Below are 24,173 nucleotides of genomic sequence, written 5' to 3' on the forward strand. Positions count from 1 at the left end.
TTCCCTACCTTGATAACCTTTGTTTGCCCTAGTTCTTATTCTTGAAGTGTTCTCCCTTCTTTTGTCTTGGGAATTCTTCCATTTCATTGAAAACACAAGAGAAAAGGTATAAGGGGAGAGATGTATAAGAAGTTTCAGGAACATGACTTATTCCAAGGAAATTGCTGGTAAATCCCCTGGTGATAAAGCAGTCTCTCACAAGAGTGCTCCCTCTAGTGAAGGAGTAAAGAAACCTTATCGCTACGTGCTGGGTACTGTGACTTTCTGTGAAATCAGGCATTATCAGAAACCCACTTAAGATTAATAAACTTCTCATTAGTGTTTGATGCATGGAATTGCTTAGGACTTGGAAACAAATCTGCGCTTCCAGAATGCAGCAGTTGGTACTTTGCAGGAGGCAAGTGAAGCCTCTCTGGTTGGCCTGTATGAGGATACCTGCCTATGTGCTTTCCAAACCAAGTGTCACAGCCATGCCAAAAGATAGCCAGCATGCTGCATATGGGGAGAATGTGCTTAAACTGCGCTATGTGGAAACCTTCATTCTCAGAAGAAAAAAAAGGCCTCTTCTTCATGTTATTGGTAGTTTTGAACACTAGATATTTTCCCCCATGGGGTCAAAGTTCTATCCCTACCCCCAGGCCCTTAAAAATGTTCATTGAGTTGAATTTACATAGTGTTTTTACTTAATATACGTTGTCTCATCTGAGCCTCATAGCCACTATGGGAAGGATGTTAAGTAAGTATTATTTTCCCCACTTTATAAACTAAATCTTAGAAAGAGATTAAGCAAGTTGCTCAAGATTTTATAAGTAATCAGTAGTGGTGTCAGAACTCAAATCTGTGCCTTCTGAGCACTGCAGTCTAGTACTCTTTCTGCTATACCATGTATAGGTGTAGGACATAGTATACCACAAAAAGTGCTGAATGAATATTTGGTATGTATGAGACATTTTTTTCTTTCTTTAATTGCTGTGGGGCATATGGTCAGCAGCAGAATCAGTAGCAACTAAGTGTTGGAGTGGACAGTATGCTAGACCTGGAGTCAAGAAGACTTCAAATCCAGCCTCAGGTACTTACTAGCTATGTAACCTGGCAAGTCACTTAACCTATATTTGCCTTAGTTTCCTCAGTTATCAAATAGGGATAATAATAGCACTTACCTCCCTGAATGGTTGTGAGAGTCAAATGAGATAATATTTCTAAAGCATATAGCACAGTGCCTGGTACATAGTAAGTGCTATATAAGTATTAGCTATTAGCTATTCTTAAATACAGTTATTAACTTTGTTAGCATAATTTCACAATGTTTTCCAGAAGAATTAGAACAGTTTGTAGCTTTACCAACAAAAATATGAGTATGTGTGTATTTCCTCTACCTCTCTAACACTAACAGGCTTTTGTTTTTTGTTTTGTTTTTTTGGTGAGGCAATTTGGGGTCAAGTGACTTGCCCAGGGTCACACAGCTAGTAAGTGTCAAGTGTCTGAGGTCGGATTTGAACTCAGGTTATCCTGACTCCAAGGCTGGAGCTTTATCCCCTGTACCACCTAGCTGCCCCAACACTAACAGTTTGTCTTTCTTTATTTTTGCCTATTTGGGTATAAGGCAAAATCTGAGTTGTTTCATTTGCTTTCTGTCTGCACTCCCAACTCCCCTCTCTCAGATTTTTATTGCTATTTTTTATTTTTATATTGCCCATACTTCCCCATCGTATCCCTTTTCCTATCTCTTAAAACAAAGAATTATTTTTAAATATTATGTGAGGTTTGAATAAATTACTGTTTTAAATGATAGTGTTAATATTATATATGACATGTCATTGCAATATTTTGTAGCTTGTGGAATGCCTAGTAGATAAATTTATTCAGTCAATACCTTGAGACATAAATATTTTTATCTCTCTTTTTTCCCCCCCAGCAATGCTGTGTGCATATTTTACCTGGTTCTTCGAGCTCTGGACACTGTGGAAGATGACATGACAATCAGTATGGAAAAAAAGGTCCCATTGTTGCAAAATTTTCATTCTTACCTGTACCAGCCAGATTGGAGGTATATGGAAAGCAATCAAAAGGATCGGCAAGTCTTAGAGGACTTTTCAACGGTATTAGAGCTAAAAATAATCCTTTTAGTTTATTGATAGATGATTCATTGTTGCTAGCTAATTGCCAAAGGCATGAACCAACTCTGTAAGAAATTATACAGGGTTCAGAATTGATTTTTATCATCGTAGTAGGGCAGGTCCCAATTTACCAAAATGTCCTTTTCCCATTAAAAACAATAAAATTAATATTAAATAAATTCTCAGGCCACAAGAGCCTGTTTAATTACATAGTTGAATGTTTGTACTAATGGTCCTGAGTACCTTCCTGGGTGTCAAGTACCTTCTGAACTTCACTTTATTTGAGCCTAGTAAGCATGACAGCTTTAGGTAAGTGCTTTTGGGATAAGAATGGAAAAACTCCAGTAGGAGGGAAATCCAGTGACAGAATAACAACATTTTCTAAGAAGGCAGCAGGAAATGGGGATATCATCAGATACTTTATATATACAGTTTTTTTCTTATTTCAAGTTTCAAACTTCCTGTATGTTGACCAAAGGCTAGGATTATATCTATTCTTTAAAATGAGATATTTTCCAATGATAATGTACTTTTAAAATGTGGAGGTGGTTAAATTGTGTTACTTTAAGGAATTCTTTTCCTGGTTCTTTCTTGAGTCACTGTTTTTGTGATCGCAAGTCATTTTCTGTATTGTGGAATTTCAAATCCTTTGGGTTTTTATTCAAGCTGTAGGACAAGGGTTCTTAACCTTTTTTGGTTTTTAAATATTTTGCTAACTGTATTTCAGTATGAGTGGTTTCCTTTATAATCTTACGTATTTTATTTTCTGCATTTAAAAATACTCTGACAAATAGGTCCATAGTACTTCACTAGATTGCCATAGGAGTCTGGTAACATGAAAAGGAATTTGGGGTGAAATGACAACTGGAAGTAAATTTGAATGTCTTGTGTCAGGAGAAATTTTTGAAGAAAAGGAACAGGGTTATAAAATATTAAAGAAGTTACGTGTTTCTTTTACTAGGGCAGTACTAGATTTTCTTTTGTTAATCTCTTTATACATCCTTTTATGTACCCATAATATCTTAGGTTTGGGTTAACTAAAAGACTTGACCATCCCTCTTAAACCCAAGGAGTACGGAACTTCTACCACATTAGTATGTTCATTATATGTATAGCTAACATTGAATTAGTTGAACTTTGAACATTTAGAAAATTGATTATTTTTTATACTTAAGTACTTCAGTTGTGGACATTTCCTCCAGTGGAATAGATGGCCACCCATTCATACCTTCTTATGCTTTAATATTTTTCATCTTTCATTTCAGCATGTTAGACCTTTCAGGTCTTTAAACATTGCCTGAGTAGCAGTTTACCATTCAAGTTCTTCTGTTATAGCTTACTATAGCTACATGGCCAGCCCACATCCTCTGATCAGAGATATTTTTATTCTTGTATGCTAGGCACCACTGTAATAAGATATGCTACTTTAATCAGCATCTACATCTTTCCATTGTCCTTTAGATTATCCATAATTTTTATTCTCTCTAAATTGTTTTATTTTATAACTTGCAGCCACCAATAGGAAATTTGATTTTAAAATGCAGTTTTTTGTCAAGAGCAGCTTGGAATCATTAAAAGTGCTGCATGATTTTTTTTTTCATTATAACTACATAGCAGTCAGGATTTTTTTTTCAATTTATATTATAGTCATACTATGTTTTCCTGGTTCTATTTATTTCACTTTGCAGCAGTTCGTGTAAATTTTCCTATGTTTGTTTGAATTCTTCATAGTCATTGTTTCTTGTGGTGTGGTAATATACCATTGCATAGATGACCCATAATTTGTTTAGCCATTCCACAATTCATACATATTGATTTTGTTTTCTTTGCCATGCGTTTCTTCTTTTTAAAGAAGAAAATTCTTCTCTTAAGTCTAAATTTTTTTCTTCCATCCACTCCTTCCCTTACCCATCAAGAAGGCAAGAAGTATGATACCCGTTTTTACACATGAAGTCATTTGAAGCATATATCCACATTAGCCCTGTTTGGGGGAGTGGAAGGAAGTAAGAAAAATAAAGAAGGGGAAAAATGTGCTTCAGTCTGCATTTTTGAGTCTACCTTCTCTTTTGGATGCGAATAGCATTTTACATCATGAGTCCTTTGGAATCATGGTGGATCATTGTTTTGATCCAAGTTATTAAATCTTTCATAGTTGATAATTCTTACAGTATTGCTGTTACTGTATAGATTGTTCTTCTGGTTCTGCTCACTTTATTTTGCATCAATTCATAAAAGTCTTCCCAGATTTTCTGAAACTATCCCCTTCATCATTTTTTAAGCACAATATTACACCATCATATTTATACACTGTAACTTGTTCAACCATTCCCCAATTGGTGGGTACCCCTTCAGTTTCCAGTTCTTTGACACCACAAAAAGACGTGCTATAAATATTTTTGTAAAAGTAGGTTCTTTTTCTTTGATCTCCTTGGGGTATAGCCCCCAAGTCATCTTCCAGTGTCATTGCCTGTTCGTTTTTTATTTAATGCCTGCTTGTGATCATAGAACTGTGAGATATGAAAAATGGTGGTTGTAATATGTTAAAGAATAGTTATTTCCTGTTCTTGATGAAATAATAGTTCACATTTAACTGGTCTCAGAGTGACTGGTGGCACAACGGATAGAGCAATTGGGTCTGGAGTCAGGAAGACCTAAGTTCAAATTTGGCTTCAGATATTTTTTAACTGTTTGACCCTGGGCAAGTCACTTCTATTTGCCTCAGTTTCCTCATCTGTAAAATGGGGACAATAACATCTGCTTTGCAGGATTATTGTGAGAATCACATGAGATAATAATTGTAAAAAGCATTTAGTACAGTGATTGGGACATAGTAGATGATTTGTAAATACTTATTCCCTCATTTTCTTTTCCCCTTCTCCTATATACCCAGTACATCTGTCAAAGTGTTAGGAAAATCTAACACAGAGGTCCAACCATATCACCCCCTTAACTCAGTAAAATCCAGTGACTTCTTATTATGGCCATGATCAAACATATACCATTTCTTAGTCTTATTATGCATATGCTCTTTTGCTTTAGAAAACGGGCTTTCTTACTCTTACTCATACATGGTGCTCCTTGGTACACTGTTCTCCATATCTTCGAACTGGCTATCCCTATTTCTGGAAAGTATTTCCCTTCTTACTCACCTCCCCTTCTGTAGGTCTCGTCTTGTCACTTTTATATTAATCTTTTCCTGATAGCTTATTATAAAAGGCCTTCACTTTCTTCTCACTCTCTTTGAAACCTCTTACAATTTGGCTTCCAATCTCATCATTCCACTGAAACTGTTGTCTCCAAAGTTGCAAATTATCTCTTAGTTGCCAGATAATTCTCATTTTCCTTGACCTCTCTTTAGCCTTTGACACTGCTGATCACCCTCTTTTCTTTGATATTCTCTTATCTCTATTTTGAGATATCACTCTCTCCAGGTTCTCCTACCTATTAGAACACTGCTCAGTCTTACTTGCTGAATTCTTACCTGCGTCATGCCCTGTAATGATAGGTGTCCCACAAGGTTCTGCCTTGGGCCCTCTTCTATACTTTTTCACTTGGTGATCTTATTATCTCCCCTGGACTTAATTACTGTTTCTATGCTATTGATTCTCTGATCTACCTAGTCCTGCCCTGACCTTTCTACTAACCTTCAATTTCACATTGTCAGTTGCTTGTATGATATCTTGTACTAGAGGTGCAGGAAATATTGTAAATTCAAAATGTCCAAAACTGAACTCATTGTCCTCTCCTTGAAAACCCTCCCTTCTATTTTTTATATTTCTTTTTACTATAGAGGAGAACACGATGCTCCCAGGCTCTTTAGGCTTGCAACCTAGGTATCACCTTGAACACCTTACTGTCTCTTACCTCCTGTATCCGATTTGTTGCCAAGACCTATGGATTTCACCTTTGCTTATAACAAATCTCTCAAATCTCTTGCCCTTCTCTCTGATAGTGCTACCTCCCTGGTCCAGGCCTTCATTACCTTATACTTAGAGAAGCTGCCTGCCTCAAGTCTGTCCCACTCCAGTCCATCCTCCATTCAGCCACTAAAGTGATTTTCCTAAAGCACAGGTCAGATTGTCCCCTCCCACTCCTCTCCTGACACTTTAAACTTCATTGGCTCCCTGTCACCTCCAGGATCAAATACAAAATGATGCATTTTTAATTTGAAATATTCTTTAAATCTTAATAAAAATGATGCATCTTAAATTTAATATTTTATTGTAAATTTGTGGGGTTTTTTCTTGCATTGACATTTTGGTGATGGAGTATTGTGTCATGTAACCATATAGTATTGTAAACAATTCATTACATGCATATATTCCTGCCGGTCCATGCTGGACTTCCCAACAATGCACTATACACTCACCTGCCAACACTTGCTTGTTAAGACCTGTCAGTGGACTTGACCACTGATCAGTTATAACTTGCACTTTGTGTGCTTATTTGGAAAATAATGTAATATGACTTTAAGTCTGTTAGATAACAGATGAAACGTGTACTAACAGTTTTTCAAAAATTTCTTCTTTCCTTATGCTTCCACCACCCCCTTATTTTTATTCAATGGCCCTGCAATTGCACCCAACTACTACCACCCCCCTGGATCATTCCAGCACCCCATGGGGGCACTATCACCCACTTTGGGAACCTCTGAGCTAGAACATATTTTATACAATATGTCTGTAAGGTTGGAGCTATTACACTTTTTGTCTTTGTGTCCCCAGCACCTAGCATATAGTAGGGGATGGATTTCTTTTATATAGTGTTTAACTATTTCCAAACTGCTTTCTGGTAGAAGAGATCTAAAATGAGGGAGTTGGAGTAGATAACTTCTACACAGTGACCTTGTGAAAGAGAGCAGCTGGGGTAGCATGAGTACTTTGGGGAGCGTGTACCTCATGACCACTCTGACTTGGAGTTTTGCAGGCTCAGAGACTCATTTTTATAAGTTTACCTACTGGTGATTAGGCTCTCTAGAATTGACTAACACTAGACAAACTCACAAGCTGGACTGATAAACTAGATTTCCAGTTTATTATTTTGTAGAGGTTATCATACCAAGAAAGAGAACTAATGCTGAACCATGTTGCGAGCTTCTTTTTGGTGAGTAAATCCACTGAGGAGACCAACTTAAAAAAAAATAATCCGAAGTCGACAAGCGTACGGTTCAAACAACCAGAGTTAGACTGTCTTAAGGGAAGTTTGCGTCATTGGGATAGTTTGAATTTCCATTCTGTAGGGATGATTCTGTTTATAGAACCCTTACTGGTTGCTTGGAAACAGCATCCTCTCTCCTAAGCAGTGTTAGAGAAACACTGATGTTCTTTCTCTAGGATCTTTCTTTTTTCTCGACTCCATGCAGGCCACCATTCTTTATTATGACAGCATTTCCTGAGTGTGCAATAATAACAATTAAGTATATGGCAGTGTTGTATTAGTTATATTCTTATTTGTATTCTTTCTGAGGAGATTATAGAACATAACCTGGTTCCTCTGATTGGCTTTGGAAGACTGATTTATTGCTTTCATAACACATAGAACAGTACAAAATTTGCAAACCAACTCTTAGAGTGGGTTTCTTAGGACACTGGCTGATCAGTTTGATGTTAATTTTTATTCACATGAATTTCTTTCTTTTTGAAAGTTTTGTTGATGTTCTTTTTTTTTTTTTACATTAGTAATACTTCTCACTTGACAATCTTCCCATTTCTCTCTCCATGGATGCCTGTCAAACAACCTTCCCTTTTTAACAGTTCAATATCATACTAACATCTTAGAGTTAATTTCTTAGAAAGACATTTACTAACCTCTTCAGTTGTGGGACATAAAATATGTTTGGAGCTTGCAGCACCCTGATTGCACAGTATTCTCTAGGGCAGCTTTGCAAATAAGTAAAATGTAACAAAATTGTTTCTATAATTATGGCCCAGAGGAACATTGCTTTTGTTTTTATCAGTTATAAGATCCCTACAAGGAATTAGCCTTTTACCAGTGTTTTCATTGATCGCCATGTAAGTAAATTTTTATCCCTGACTTTGTTGTATTTGTTCCTTCAGGAAGAGAAAGCAGGGGAAATGTGCTATAAAGCTGAGATCTTTACATTGTGTTGTAGTCTGGAAGCAACTAATTTTCATTACCTCTCAGCTTCTTTTGAATACTCGCTGAAATAAAGATATGAAAAAATAAAATTAACTAGGAATCAGGAAAAAGAATTCTAGGAAAAATATATACCTCCTGGATGAAAAACCCTATTTCAATTCAAATATTTATTGAGCTTATTAGGTACTGTGTGTAATTAAAGAGAAGTAGGAAACAGGGTTCTTGACCTTAATATATTTACTGTTTGTGCTACAATTACATATATGAAACTGAAGACTAATGCTGGTCTTGGCTGTATTTAAGGAATACTTAATGTTATCCATCAGTTCACTGCTTGATTGGATTGGGATTTCTAGAGTAAACATGCAATCCCAGTTGTCACTTTTCTCAAGATATATTTTGTATATAATAGTTGCTTACTAAAAGTTAATTGAATTGACTGACATATATAAGGAGCTAAAAAGGTAATGATGTAAAGGAAAGGATTACTTTCAGGAATGAGTGAACCCCATCCTAACAGTATTACTTTGGAAACTGTTCCTAATCTGCCCTTTCTCCTGTGGACTTTTCCCTTATTATAAATAGACTGTCTTGGCTAGGAAAAAACTGGAGAAGCATAGTTGCAGGAAGAATCAGTGAACCTGATAGACCTATTTTATTCCCATGGGCAGCAAGAGTCAACTCTGGAGACTGGCTTGAGATACATGTCTCCTGAAAGACTGAATAAACTGAGCTGGTTTCATGATCTATTTGGGGTTTCCAGTTGAAAGAAAATTATTTGTCACAAATAGTCCAAATGTTTAAAATAAAACCAAAAAAAATTCCCTTTTTCCTATAGGCACAGCCCGAGTATGTACAAGTTATTGCTTAAACAGGGTCTATTTACTATTTTCTAGTTTGGATAAATAATCTGTTAATATTTTCTAACATGCAAATTTTTCATGTTGCTATTGTGCAAATTGTTTATAAGTATTTCAGCTGTGTTTTTAAATGTCTGAAATAGGAACAAACCAACCTGAGATTAGCACCAGAAACATTACTTTAAACTATTCATCCATTAGAATATATATCAATCTAGAAAGAAAGATATTTGGTGTGCTCTAAAGTCAAGTGGATTTTTTTTAAGTGAGGTTAAGCAGAGAATCCAAAATTTTAATTCCAATTGGAAATATTATGCCATGCTTAATGGTGTTTAAATATGGGAATTAATAGCATGTAGCCAAAGGTATTGTCTTTTAAATTGTGTGTGTGTGTGTATCTGAAGTTGTCATTTACGATACCTTATATTGGAAAAATCACTTTGTTGAGTGTTTGAATGTGTAGAAACTTTAGGCCGAGCCAAGTTGAACTCTTATTTTAATAATCATTCTTATTTCCAAAAGTCATTTCTACACATTCTGCCCTGTAAGTGTCATGCTGGTTCTCATGGTTTCTATTTTTTATGGATTCTGTTACAGGTCTCCTTAGAGTTTCGAAATCTGGCGGACAGCTATCAAGTGGTGATTAATGACATTTGTCAAAAAATGGGGCATGGAATGGCAGAGTTTTTGGAAAAGAAAGTGAACTCCGTGCAGGAATGGGATAAGGTTAGTGATATTTTATGTGTGTCAAGGGACATTTTGTAGAACAGTGGTTATACCCAGTGCCAAGGACTAGGAACAAAACTGACAGCGTCTATTTGTTATGTGCCTGTTTTACACACACACTTTTTAAATATATATTTAAATATATGTGTATATGTTACACATACTAATCATAATAGTCAAAACATCTCAAAAATGGATTTCTGCATGTTGTTGTTCATGCCTTGAGGATATTATGTATTTATTTGATCATATTTGATGTAGCTTAGCGTGGCTCAGGCATCTAAGCATTAGACTATACAAGAAGTCTTTTTTTTTTTTTTAGTGAGGCAATGGGGGTTAAGTGACTTGCCCAGAGTCACACAGCTAGGAAGTATTATGTGTCTGAGGCTGGATTTGAACTCAGGTCCTCCTGACTCCAGGGCCAGTGCTCTATCCACTGCGCCACCTAGCTGCCCCTAGAAGTCTTAATTATTACTGAGATCTACTGATAAGTTACAGTGTGATGATAGGTAAATTGTTTTTTGCCTTGGTTTCCTAATCTGTGGTGATAGGGGTAATAATAGTGGCTTTCACATTTTTCTTCTACTAGTTTAGTACCAAGTATTTGTGTTGCTTCTTCTTCTAACTAATTTCCAGTCACACCCTTCACACAAGTTTCATTCAAACTCCAGGTGCTGGAATCAGTGTGAAGCTATTGGTTTTTGAAGAATAGATTAAAATGCTAATCCTGTTGTGGAACATATAAGTGTGTTCCTGGCTCTCAGCAGAGAACTAAAGGAATGAGAAATTGTATGAAGCTTTCTTCTCTTCTGTCACCTCCTTCCCCTTTTATTTTCTTCTAAAACTTGTAAGGGGTGGTGGAAAGTAGCTCCAGAAGTAGGTGTGGAAAGACAAGGAGGGAGTAATGGCTATCCAAAGGAGAGAGGCAAAATAAGTTGTTTTAGAATAGAGTCTAAGAGAATTATGAACCTAGGGGAAACAGTCATAGCTTTTACATTACAAGATTTGACTCTTGATAGGTAGCCATCTTTAGTCCATCCTCAGCACTTGAATAAACAAGATATTGAATGAGTGTTTTTTATATAATAAAGTTTACAGATGTGAAAGATTGGCAAAACACAACCTTGTAGGATAACACATAGTGGAGTGAGGTAGCTGATGGATGTTTGAGGCATGTGCATGTGTATGTTTTATGTGTTCGTACACAGCTCGATTCAGCTGAATGCAATTTTGTGTATGTATTATGCTCAGAATGTTCCCTTAATATATCAATTCTGTTGGAACAAATTTATGTTTTCAAAATAAGCATTATAGCAAAATTGCCTGTACTTTTTTCTCCTTTGCATAGTGCTGGAGTCACATGAATACTAGTACTATATTCCAATCCTCCTTTTACTGTATTCCATATGGATTTAGGTAGCTTTACTTCTAATTTCCATAGCACTGCCTAATTTTATTATACTTTTAACTCCAAATTCCTTTGCAATTGAATGCCATGCTTGTATTGTTATTGCAGTGTGCCTTCTAATGCTGTTTTCCAGGTTTGTATTTAATGTTAGCCAGGGAGAATGCTTATTTGTTTGCCCTTTGCGTGATTTACTGACTGCCTTTTCTGTGGTATGTTTTGGAGTCTACTTTACGTTGGCTGTTATTCACTTCTGATAGTTTTGGGGTGGAGGGATGGGGGTTGGGGTAGGATGAGAGAGAGAGTGTGAGAGTGAGTATATCATAGTAGTGGTTTTCCCACAGTTTGGGAAAAAAGATGTGGTTTTTTTTAACCAACTTTTTGCTTATACAAATAAAATTTTTCTTAGCCATTATTTAAAATAGAAATCTGTTGATTGTTAGTTCCTTGTTATCTTCTTCACAATGATGATTATGACTAAATTTGAATTCATTAAAGATATGAACTCAGTATAAGTTTCTGCTAACAAGGATATTTGATCATAACATTGCATTTACTGACAGTGCTGAATAACAAAGAATTTACTGTAGCTCTTTAAAAAATTATTTTTTACAGTACTGTCACTATGTTGCTGGACTAGTAGGGATTGGCCTTTCTCGTCTGTTCTCGGCTTCAGAGTTGGAAGACTCCATTGTTGGACAGGACTTGAAGCTTGCCAATTCTATGGGTCTGTTCCTACAGAAGACAAACATTATTAGAGATTATTTGGAAGACTTGATGGAGGGGAGAGAGTTTTGGCCCCAAGAGGTAACAGAAATCGGGAGTTATGAGAGAAAACATTCTAGAGAGTTAAAAAAAAGAAAAGGATTGTTGTTCTCATTTAAAAAAACACACATATTAGAAAAAAGATAATAAGATTCAAGGAATTTATTTTCTAGTTTTTATTTGCTCAACCTTTTGCCTTCCTGTTGGCTTTTTTAAAAAATTAGGTTATATTTAAAGCTAGGTTAAATTTTTTTCTTTTCTTTTTTTTTTTAAAGGCAGTTGGGGTTAAATGACTTGCCCAGGGTCATACGGCTAGTAAGTGTTGAGTATTTCATCTGAGGCTGGATTTGAACTCAGGTCCTCCCGACTTCAGGGCCGGTGCTCTGTCCACTGCGCCACCTAGCTGCCCCTAAGTTAAATTTTTATCATATGGAATTTTGTGCATTAATGGAATACAGACTATGTAGTCGAAAAAGTTTAATTCTTTTGCTTCGAAAATTCTTTTGTGAAAATGTGTTCAATTGAAGATTCATATAAACTTTTCATCAGTAATGCGAGGAGGTTTTATGTAGTTTAATACTATAAAACTGACTGAAGGCATTACAGGGGATTTTCTTAAACTTACAATCCAATAAGCCTCTTTTTTTTTTTCTCTTGTCTGATCAAACTCAATGTTTAAGTTTTACATCTTGTAGAACACTTTCGTGTTCAGGAGTCAAATTGTGGTGGAGCAGTTAGAGAGAAAAATTTCCTTTTAACTGAAATATCTTAAGTAGTCTTACTTCATATCACAACTCTACAAGTGAATAAATGATATTTGAAAAAGAATATTTATGCTCTTACCCCAAGAGCTAAGTTAAAGTTATATATGATTTAAGTTTGTTGGGGCAGCTAGGTGATGCAGTGAATAGAACACTGGCCCTGAAGTCAGGAAGACTTGAGTTATATCAGACCTCAGACCAAACACTTGACACTAGCTGTGTGACCCTGGGCAAGTCACTTAACCCCAATTGCCTAAAAATTAAAAAAATAAGTAAATTTGTAGTTGCCATTTTTCTAAATGAATGTGTTTTTGGATCCAGTTTCTTTGTATCTGTATTTCTGTGCATCTGTATTTCTGTGCACTTGGTTTTGAGTATAGAACTGCTTTCAAAAAAAAATCTGCATTTTAAGTTACTAAATTTTGGCTAACTCTGAGAAGACCTCCTAAGACATTGAAATCTAGAGCATCTCCTTTTCTAGAGATCTTGAGGAGAAAAGGATAAACATTAGTCTACCCAAGATAGGTACTGTGTGAGTTAGGGCCATGAACTTAATGTATTTCCCAAGACCTCTTTCAGCATTTGATTTATTTTTAAACCAAGCTACATACTTGGTAAATGAACTTCTTATAGAACTCAGAGTATCCTTTTAGGTATATTTAGGCATAACAGGATTGGATAAATTTGAATTCATGTGGTAAAACTGAATAAGGATGAATTGTAAATGCCTTAATTTAGGTTCAAAAACACCATGACAAATACACAGATGCAGGTTTACTGGAGGATTACTGAATTATAGCACAAAAATGAAATTCCTGTGTTTCTGGGAAAACTTAAAATAATAGAGTAGGAAAGAGTCAAATCCTATTATTTTAGTTATATTTTATGTAGAGGTTAAGAATTTCATTTTGTCACAGGAAAATATTTTCTATAGGAAAGGTCCAGCTTATAATGCCCACATCTGTTTGCTATATTTCCTTGAGGAAATCTGAATTGACATGTTGGTGATTGAACTTTTCACAGTTACTTTTAGAAACTGCATTTCTACTTGTAGTGTACAGTATGCCAAAACAGTAACTTGTTAATGTTGTAATGTCCAGGAGTAGTACGTAGGTGCCTACCATACTTGTCAGGGCATAGTTTACTCCAGAATGTAATCCATTGAGACATCACCTTTGTCTGGCCTTTAGGTAGTATAATTCTGTCAAATGGACAGACTTAAGTTTTAGTAAATATTCAGTATTGTTGCATAGATTCTTCTACTCTTTCTTAATTTTCACTTGTGTAATGATAGTTTTTGCATCATTTGTCTCTAGGTTTGGAGTAGGTATGCCAAGAAGTTGTCTGATTTAGCTAAACCAGAGAATATTGACTTGGCTGTCCATTGTCTAAATGAACTGGTTACTAATGCTTTACAGCACATCCCCGATGTCCTCACCTATCTTTCCCGACTGAGAAATCAAAGTGTGTTCAACTTTTGTGCTATTCCACAGGTATGCGTGGGGCTATATTTAGATAGGGGTTGAAGATAGTCTTTTGCCTGGGTCTTTTAGTTGTTTCTCCTCTGGTCTGGGTTTATGGTTATGATTCCTTTAAAAAAAAGACAGTAACTTGGTTTTGCTTATGAGGAAGATTCCTATACATCTGCCCTTTTCTTCTCTTCTTCTTTTCATAAAGACCAGGTTAAAGTGCAAGATCTAGTTCTATAGGATCTTCTTTATGGCTCTTTAGATTATCAACTTCGAAATGATCCATTTTTACCTTTTTTAATCAGAAATAAAGCTAATATTAAATAATTTTGGGGTTAAAATAATCAGAACATAGTTACTGTATTAAAGTACTTCACTGTTCATGTCCTCAAAACAAAGAAACCTGTCCCTATATAATGCTTCTTAACTTTGCTTTCTAGGAATTGAAAATGGGGTTGAAACTTTTTTGTTTTAAGTAGATAATCAGGTAGGAGAATGTACTTATTTGTGTAATGGACTGTTAAGGCTGATTTTTGATACATACTGTATTTTTAAAAATTAAATACTTTGCTGTTGAGCGTGAGTGGGGGAGTTAACTAAGGTGGTAAGAGTAAGAAAGTTGCCTGTTTGGTCACTTCAGCATTTGCCTTTGGTGGCTTCAGATGACAAGAGTAGGGGCAATACAAATTGCATGCCTGTCCCCATTTTCCATTTACTTTGGATACACACAAACACATGTGCACATATATGCACACAGAACACATGTTTGCATATCTCCATGCTATATGTTTGGTTTTAGAATAAGGAGCATGATTCCATGTCCTTTCTAGGCAGGGTTGAGTAGAGAAAGAAAAGGAATAAATGATGGTGAATATTGATTTTGTTTCTTGATTACTTTTTTCTTGACATTCATCTTATTTCAGAGTGTGATCTCGCTCTTTCAGTAGAAATGACTACATTGACTTTCCTTGTTTCTTTCTTATTTTGAGTTACAGGATTAATTAAGAAACTTCTGAGGGTTGTTTTTGGTTTATCTGTAGGTGATGGCTATTGCTACTCTGGCTGCCTGTTATAACAACCAGCAGGTGTTCAAGGGGAGGGTTAAGATTCGGAAGGGGCAAGCAGTAACATTGATGATGGAAGCGACCAACATGCCAGCTGTCAAAGCTATTATGTACCAGTATATGGAAGAGGTAAATTTTGTTGTGTGTGTGTGTAATTAGAGATAGAATGATGATGTTTATTTGGGGAAAAAATTTGAGAAATTTTAGAGCAACAGATCACATTTATATGTAAAGACATATACAAGAATAAAAAGAAGTTATAATCTGCCGCTTGATAGGTTTAAATTTAATCTTTGCTTGATTTATCCTGTATATTCATGGCTTATTTCAGGCCTTTTCATAGCTTTTCTCATTGCTAACAATAATATTTATATTTCCCTAGCAGTTTCCTTTTTAAAACATTTAAGAAAATTTTTTCTACATTCGAAAGAAATTTATTGAGAGGTACTGAAGTGTGGTGTATAGAAAGCCAGCGGTGGAGCCAGGAAAACTGAGTTTCAGGTCTCACTTTTCATATATCCTGGCTGTGTGACTCTGGGAAAGGTACTTAAACTTTTACTAATCCAGGAAATTCTTTAAGACTCTCAGGTGGCTGATAAGGTGCTAAGTTGTGCATTGGTAGAGGAAGTTTTCTATAATAGTAAAGTAACAGGTCCAGTCCCTATCCCTGTTCTTTAAAAAAAAATTATGAACTGAAGATCATCCAGGAATGTGAATGTTTCTAGACAAAAAGGAAGCCAGAAAGTTGGGATTATATGTGAAACTCTACTACATACAACTTTTCTTTCAAGATATTTTATATTTAGCATGGTAGTACCAACATTGCCCTACTTGTCTGGAATCTCCTCTGGTCATTTTTATCTATTTTAAACTACAGTTTCATTGAAATTTTTCTTTAATCTCTTCCTTTTTTTTTTCCCCATCACTATCATTACTCCTTCTTACTCTTCCCTTTCCCTCTCCAACTTCCCCAAACTCCCAGTTAAAGCATTTTCCTGTATTTATCTCATTTGATTTTGGTAGCCATGAAGGAGGCTTTAATCTCCATTTTTACATTTGAAGAAACTGAGATGCAGAGGGGTAAAATGAATTCGCCTGAAGTCACAGCTGTGAAATAATAATGATTATCTAACATTTTGTGCTTTATTTATAAATGTAATGGCAACTTTGAGGGAGCACATAATTGTTCATTTTAGTAGTGAGAAAAATGAGACCCAGAGAGTGATGTCATAGCAAGCTAGAGAGAAGTAATAATGTAGGATTTGGGAACGTGGATCTATAACATGTTACTCCTAGAAATCTGCTTAGGTACTTAAACAGAGAGGTAATGGCATCACGATGGTTTTATTTCATATTTATCCATTGTGGGAAGATACGGTCGTCCTTGACTCAGTTGTAAGACCTTGGACAAGTTATCTTTCTAAGTCCTAATTTCTTTATCTCTACAATTGGGATGGAGGGTAATACTTTCTATTACTTAGAGCAGCTACTACTTGTGAGGCATTATGCTAAGCACTTTCATAACAACCCTGTTGTAAGATAGGTGCTGTTATTATCCGCATTTTACAGGTGAGTAAACCAAGGCAAACAGGGTAAGTGACTTGCCCAGGGTCACACAGCTAGTAAATGTCTGAGACCAGATTTGAACTCAAGTCTTTCTGTCTCCACGCCTAGCATTCTATTTACTGTACCACTCAGTTGCCCCTGCCACCTGTTAACTTACTCAGCATTCTGAAGTAAGCTGAAAAACATTAGAGTATTACTAGTCTTGAAGCCTGAAGTTTTTGCATTTAGGCTCTGACTTTTACTAGCTGTATGACTTTGGGCAAATCATTTAATCACTATGAACCTTCATTTCCTCCTTGTAGGAATGAAGATAGTAATTCTTACATTAATACTACTTCACAGGGATTTATAGGGAAAGTAATTTGTGACCCTTAAAATACTCCAACATTCTCAAAACAATCACAAAGTTCTGTCTTTTCCTTCACTCCTTCCCACAAGGGAAATTTCTTCCACCTGTCAAAAGTTCTAGGCCCAAAGAAAGAGTGAGTGGTAAGGAGAAGAGTGTGGTATATGAGTATATTTTAAGTAATTACTTTAGGAAGGAGTCTGATTAGCCACATTTAATTTGCAGAGTAAGCATGTGATTTCTAATGATATATTCATTTTAATGAAGTTTCAATACAATACTTTAGAAACAGTATGCAGCCCATCATAATGGGATTTTCAGTGACCTCTGTACCAAAATTTCCATTCCTCTTTTGTACTTTTCCTTTGGTTAAATGGTTTTTAGACATTATCATCAATGCCTCTAGCAGAGGGCAATTGTAGAGGGGAAGGATACCAAATACAAAACAATCTGTTTGGCTACGTTAACTTGTGTAATTCTTTCTACTGAAATGAGTGAAAAAGATCAACCATTATCTAGAAAGCAGTGCCTAACAACCAATCTGTTGGATATACTAATTCATAGTAAACACAGCACACATACCAATTTTCATTGGTGGGCCTCAGACCTTCCAAATTGCTTAATAGTAAATTTAGCCATTTACAAGTATGCTTTAGAATAAAAATTTTTATATACTACTGAACAGATAACTATTTGTGGATTCAGATTATCCTCTGTTTATTAAATGAAGAGATTTGAGCTGAAAGAAAGAAATATCAACTTGCTTCAGAGACTGTTTTGGTGTTCTGATTTTGTTTTGGTTCGAATTTTAGAAAAATATTCTTTTTCCTACAGATCAATCCAGTTTACTTTTTTTTTTTAAGGACAATTTTTGTTTTGGTTTGCAATTAGGAGGACAAAAGAATACCTTGATTTGAGTTCAGCAAATTTGTGTAGTTCATTCTGGGTTCCGGTTTGTAGTTTAGATTAGCTCAGATGACTGACCCTAAGGTTCTGTGATTGAGTTATCCTGACACTGTGTGGTTGGTACCTAGACTTAACTGTTATTTCACTGTCCTCATTAGGGTTATTTTCAAGTAAAACCTTCTAAATTGAATCTTAGCAGATGTCTCACTTTGGGCCAGGTCTAACTCCATAATTCAGTCATTGTTGATCTGGATTCTTTTTTTTTACTGCCCAATTCACTTTTAGATACCACAGGAGAAACATTTTCTTCTTTAGATAATTAGAAATATAGTGGTTGTTGGGACAGCCAGGTGGCACAGTGGATAGAGCACCAATGCTGGAGTCAGGAGGGACATGAGTTCAGATTTGACCTCATACTTACTAAATGTGTGATTCTGGCAATTCACTTAACCCAGATTGCCTCCTATGTAGAGAACCTGGTAGGCTGAGAAAGGGTCCAGTTATATATCCCAAACATAAACAGTTTGTTATTTCACTCAGTTTTCCCTTGGAAAAGGATCATTCTAGGTGATGACAGATCCAGAAATATTTATGTCTTATTACCTAATTTTATTATCTCTAGTTTTAATTTGTTAGAGGTCTTCTGCATTTAATTGGAATGATCAGTACTGTAGTAAGTGTACTCTTCGCTAGCTGAGAGCACAGTGGCAGATCAATCTGTCTATAGGACTGATCTCATTCTTGAGTTATTTTATTCAAAGCAAGAACTAAGAAGCCAAACATCTGAATGTGTGCCTGTAACAAGTTGGACTTGGCTTAGCTTCTTGAATACCCAGCCACACTCCAGAATTGCATGGGCCTAAAAATAATCTGGATTCCTCTGAGCTGATTAGAAGTAACCAGCTGAGGACACAAACTTTCAGACACAAGGCCAGAAACCCTATTTTCTTGTTTTCTGCCGACCTCAATTCCTTGGAAACATAAGGCTTTTTGTGTGATTTTAGAGGAAATACTGTCAAAATTTTTCTTCTGATGCCATATTTTGGCTTGGCACTGACCTTTGCTTCTCAAAGTTTATGCTATGGCAGAGCCTACCAAGCTGGAAAGGTTTTTAGTACAGGCCCAGTGATGGGCTGTGTCCAGGGATCAGCCTAGTGATACCCAGTCTTGTTCATCACCAGAAGGTTGGCTGTGGAGTAACGAATCTTTTTGGCCATACCAACTGATAAAACTATTAAGTTGTGGAGGGATTACAATCTGCATTTGTAGAGGGAGTACCCACACAACTGGAAACATCTGTTGAAGATCTGTATAAAGATCTATAGGAGTCTGTCAACAAGCATTACTCAAGTGTTTACTATTTGCCAAGCATTGTGCTAAGTGCTAAGCATGCAAAAGCAAAAGCACACACTACTTTCAAGGAGCTCCCATTCTAATTAGTCAGAGAAATGCAAATTAATGATCCTTAAAAAGGGATATGTATAATGTAAATGAGGGTGTAATTGGAAGGTGATCTTACCTGAAAGAAACTGCTGACCCTGGGAAGCTAGGAATTTAAGGTGAATAGGGAGAACATTCTAGGCATGGAGAACAGACAATGCAAATGCAGAGTCAGGAGACTGAGGGTTATGCCAAATAGGCCAGTATGACTCAACTGTAAAGTTTGTGGAGTTGAGTATTGTGTAAGAAAAGCAAAAAGATAGGACAGTGAGTGAAGAGTTTGAAACACCAACCAGAGAATTTTATATTTAAAACTAGAGTCCATATGACACTGGACTTTCAGGGGAGGAATTGGTACAAAGGAATAACTATGATATGGTCAGAACTGTGCTTTCAGAGTATCACTTTGGCAACTGAGTGGGGAGTGGTGTATATTGGAGAGATGTTGCAAAGGTGAAATCCTCAGGCCTTGGCAACACATTGCATATGGGAAGTGAGAGATAGTGAAGAGTCCTAGGTTGCAAGCCTTGAGGAACTAGGAGGAAGATGTTGTTTGCCCTCTACAGAAATAAGAAGGTAGGAGGGTGGTTAGAGGGGACAGGGTGGGAAGTTTAGGGGGAAAGATAACAAATTCTGTTTTGGACATGATAAAGTTTAAGATGTCTGCAAGGCAATTGGAAACTTGAGACTGGAGGTCAGCAGAGTTTGGGGCAGGATAAGTGGATTTGAAAATCGCCAGCATAGTAATAAATAATTAAATCTATGGTAGCTGCTGAGATCACCAAGTGAATTAGTTTTAAGGAGAAGAGGGCCCAGGACAGAACCCTGAGGGACATCATTGGTTAGAGGGTGTGATATGGAGAATTCAGCAAATGAGACAGAAGAAATGGTCAGATGGGTAGAAGGAAAATAAGAAGAATGGTGTCCCAAAAACCTAGAGAGAAAATATCAAGGACAGAATGATCAGTGGTGTCAAAAGCTGCAGAGAGGTCAAGGAAAATGAGACTAGAGGAGAAACCGATTGGATTTGGTAACTAAGACATCATTAGTAGCTCTGGAAAGAACAGTAATGGTGCATTGATATGGTCAGAAGCTGGATTGTGAGAAGAGCAAAAGGAGAGACAGTGGAGGCACCTATTATAGATGGCCTTTTTGAGGCATTTAGCTACAAAGGGCAGAAGAGGTATAGGATGATAGTGGGGGTGGAAGGATCAAGATTTTTTTTTTCCTGGATTAGAGAGACAAAAGCTTGTTCATAGGCAATGTGAAGTGAGCCAGTAGGTGGAGAGAGACAGAAAATAAGTGGGGGGGGGGGCTGCCAATCTGTTGAAGTAGACTGGATGGATAGGATCATTTGATTTTTTTTTTTATGAGGCAGTTGGGGTTAAGTGACTTGCCTAGGGTCACACAGCTAGTAAGTGTCAAGTGTCTGAGGCTGGATTTGAACTCAGGTCCTCGTGACTCCAAGGCTGGAGCTTTATGCACTGTACTATTTAGCTGCCCCTGGAATGGGATCATTTGAGCAAGTAGAGGGGTTAGCCTTGATAAAGAGTTAAGGCCATTTTGGCAGAAGACACATGAGTGATAAGAGATGAGAAAGAAGAGAGAAGAGGGAGTTTACAGAGAATGATCTCAATTTTTTCTATAAAATATTAGGCAAGGTTCTCAGCCAAAAGAGTGGGGAGAAAGGAAACCATAGGAGATTTGAGGAAGGATGAAAAGTTTTAAAGAGCCTCTGTTGACAATGGGATGCTGTGTTGATAAGGGAGGTATAGTAGTAGAATTGCCTAGCAGCAGTGAAGGTCCAGTTGAAGTTGTGTAACAAATTTGTGGTGGACCCAGTCAGAATGGCTACGTGGTTTTCTCCATTTTCATTCAGCAGCATGTGTGTTGTAAGTTGAAGTGATATGATAAAAACAGGCTACAGATTGAAGAAAGGAGGACAGAGTGGTGGGGGAGAGGAATAGCTCATGGGGAGTGAATAGGTTGAGAAACTGAGTGGCTAGGGTGTTTGATAGAGAATCAGTATTTATATTGAAGTCTCTTAATTTGAGGGCAGGAGTTGAGCCTACAAAATCCAAGTTCTCATTTGAACCTCACAACAGTCCTGTGAGGTAGCTAGGGAAAAACGGGTAAATGTTATTCCCATTTTTCTTATAAGGAAATGGAAGCTTTTACTGCTTTAAAAAGGCAGCTGGGTGGTATAGTATTGAGCCTGGAGTCAGAAAGACCTATGTTTAAATCCAGCCGCAGACACATTCTAGTTGTGTAACCTTGGCAAGTTACTTAACCTCTGTCTCAATTTTCTCAACTGGAAAATAGGAATAATAATAGCATCTACTTCCCAGCTTTGTTGTGAGGACCAAATGAAATGTTTGTTTTTCCAATATTTGTATTTGCCAAGCACAGTGCTTGGCACATACTGGGTCTTTATAAAGGTTGTTACAAAGGGTTGTGACTAGATCCTACAGATTTGCTCAGGGTCACAAATGCTCTGTTGCTTATAGCTATGAATCCTTTCTGTGTGATATTAGGTATCTGTACAGGGTAGACTTGATCATATTTTGAATTATGTTTCCAAAGTAACATAAAAGGAATACATCTAATCTGGGGGGATTAGGGTGAGGGGGAGTCATCTAGACAATTTGTTCTTTTAAAACAGCTTCATATTTTTTGATTTTTTCCCCCCTTCTTCCTCTGACAGATTTATCAAAGAATTCCAAGCTCAGACCCATCTTCCAGCGAGACAAAGCAGATTATCTCCTCTGTTCGGAAACAGAATCTTCCCAGTTGTCAACTAATCTCTCGGAACCACTACTCCCCTATTTACCTGTCGTGTGCCATGCTTTTGGTTGCACTAAGCTGGCAATATCTCAGCACCATGTCCCAGGCCACAGAAGAATATGTTCAAACTGGAGAACACTGATTTAGAAGTCAGCTAAAGTTCAATATTCAATGGAATATTTTTAAAGGAGTTTTTTTCCTTTTATCCTTTTAAAACTCTACGATGGCAGAAACTGAAATGCTGTTGACAAGAATGTAATAAAAGTGGATGACCTGATCTGTTATTCTACTTAGCTGGCAGAATTTCTACAACTTTGTTCAATTATATGTGAGATTGCCAGAGATTTGTTTTCATAGGAATCCTCCATTATAGGATTATAATGAAATATATTTAACTGGACACCCAGTCTAGTAAAAGATTTGTGTGTGTGTGTGTGTGTGTGTGTGTACGTATGTGTGCGTTTGTGTTTTTCTGTTTTCTGAATGTATAGATCTTTTTCCTCATTACTCCTTTTTTTTTCTTTTAATGATTTGAACATAGAATGAATGTCATTAATGTTTATTAAGAATAAGTAATCATCATCGCATGAGGGTCAGAGGCTAATGATTTTCTTTTTTTGAAGGGAGTTTTGTTTCAAAAGAAAAATAATGGCTAATTCCTGTATAGTACCTGATCCCATTCTAGGAGGTGAAGATCATCTGCTTGCCTCTAATAAAGGCTAAAATTTGTAAAAGTTTCTATAATAAATATTTTTAATACCCTATGATTTTATTAGGATCTTATAGTGGCACTTAAAAATTTAGACTTTCACAACAAAAATGAGATTAAGGAATGAGATTTTAATGTACCAGACACATACCAAGGAATAGAGCTACCAAATACCAATTATACAAATCATTGTAATCCTTGTGGTATGAGAACGAGTGTAAAAGATCAGAAATGCCTTGTTGCCAGTACTACTTTGATTCTTAAAGGATTGTGCTTTCTTTGATGTGGTTACTCCTCCTATGGACGAAAATTAAAATCCCTCTGAAACCTGGCAGATCTTAGAAGAGTTGCTGTGGCCAAAAAATTCCATTAACCTTTGGCTAATCTGGCAATGAAACCATGGAAATCTAATTTGTATGTTGTGCTGCTATGACTGACCAAGCTAGGGGAAAGTTATCCCAATCTCAACTGAACCCTCACAAAGAAATTCATCCTCTACCATCCCTACAGTACCTGTTTTGCACCATATTTTCCTTAAGCCTCTCACACCACTTACATTCTTTCTACAGAGGACCTCGCTTCACATTTTTTCCCAATCTGTCCATTTTCCTCTCAGTGTATTCTACATCTGTCTCATCCTGTTATCTTCTTTTGTTCTGATATTTGAGGTAGAGGCAACTTGAAGGCCAATCTCTCTAGTTGTATTCCTTCTATGATTTCCAGTTTCTATCTGTTGACAGTTCCCTGCTACCTGAAACCACGTATAGGTAAACTCTCCCGTTCCCTAAAGCTATTATCCTACTTTCTCTCCTTTGGCTAGTGTCCTTTTAGGGTCAGCTAGGTGGCGCAGCGACTTAACCGGCCGTGAAGTCAGGAGGACCTGAGTTCAAATCCGGCCTCAGACCGAACACTTGACACTTAATAGCTGTCTGACCCTGGGCAAGTCACTTAACCCCAATTGACTTTTAAAAAAAAACAAACTTGTCTTGGCCAGCTAGATGGAGCAGTCGAAAATGCTAGGCCTGAAGTCAAGAACTCAACTTTGTGAGTTTAAATCTGGTAGCTAGTAAACTATAAACTATGTGTCCCTGGGCAAGCCACTTAACCTCAGTTTGCTTAATCCACTGGAGAAGGAAGTAGCTGTATCTCTGCTTAG

At 36.7% G+C, this 24,173-nt stretch overlaps 1 protein-coding gene across 3 annotated transcripts in view; it reads left to right on the forward strand.

The window, feature by feature from the left end:
- The window catches only part of FDFT1 (farnesyl-diphosphate farnesyltransferase 1), a 33,986-nt gene extending 10,914 nt beyond the window's left edge, over positions 1-23,072 (forward strand). For 2 of the 3 annotated variants that reach the window (XM_020985347.2, XM_078149737.1), the window contains 6 exons: positions 1,916-2,099; positions 9,674-9,802; positions 11,823-12,014; positions 14,050-14,226; positions 15,243-15,395; positions 22,229-22,585. In XM_020985347.2, coding sequence (XP_020841006.1) covers positions 1,916-2,099; positions 9,674-9,802; positions 11,823-12,014; positions 14,050-14,226; positions 15,243-15,395; positions 22,229-22,450 — 1,057 coding nt within the window. In that variant the 3' untranslated portion in view covers positions 22,451-22,585. Of the gene's footprint in view, positions 1-1,915; positions 2,100-9,673; positions 9,803-11,822; positions 12,015-14,049; positions 14,227-15,242; positions 15,396-22,228 lie in introns of all 3 variants that reach the window. The other variant, XM_020985340.2, reaches the window with a different exon arrangement.
- The last annotated feature ends 1,101 nt before the right edge of the window (positions 23,073-24,173 follow it).

This window comes from Phascolarctos cinereus, unplaced genomic scaffold (assembly GCF_003287225.1).
Source record: "Phascolarctos cinereus isolate Bilbo 61053 unplaced genomic scaffold, phaCin_HiC Scaffold_2;HRSCAF=192, whole genome shotgun sequence".
Taxonomy (NCBI): domain Eukaryota; kingdom Metazoa; phylum Chordata; class Mammalia; order Diprotodontia; family Phascolarctidae; genus Phascolarctos; species Phascolarctos cinereus.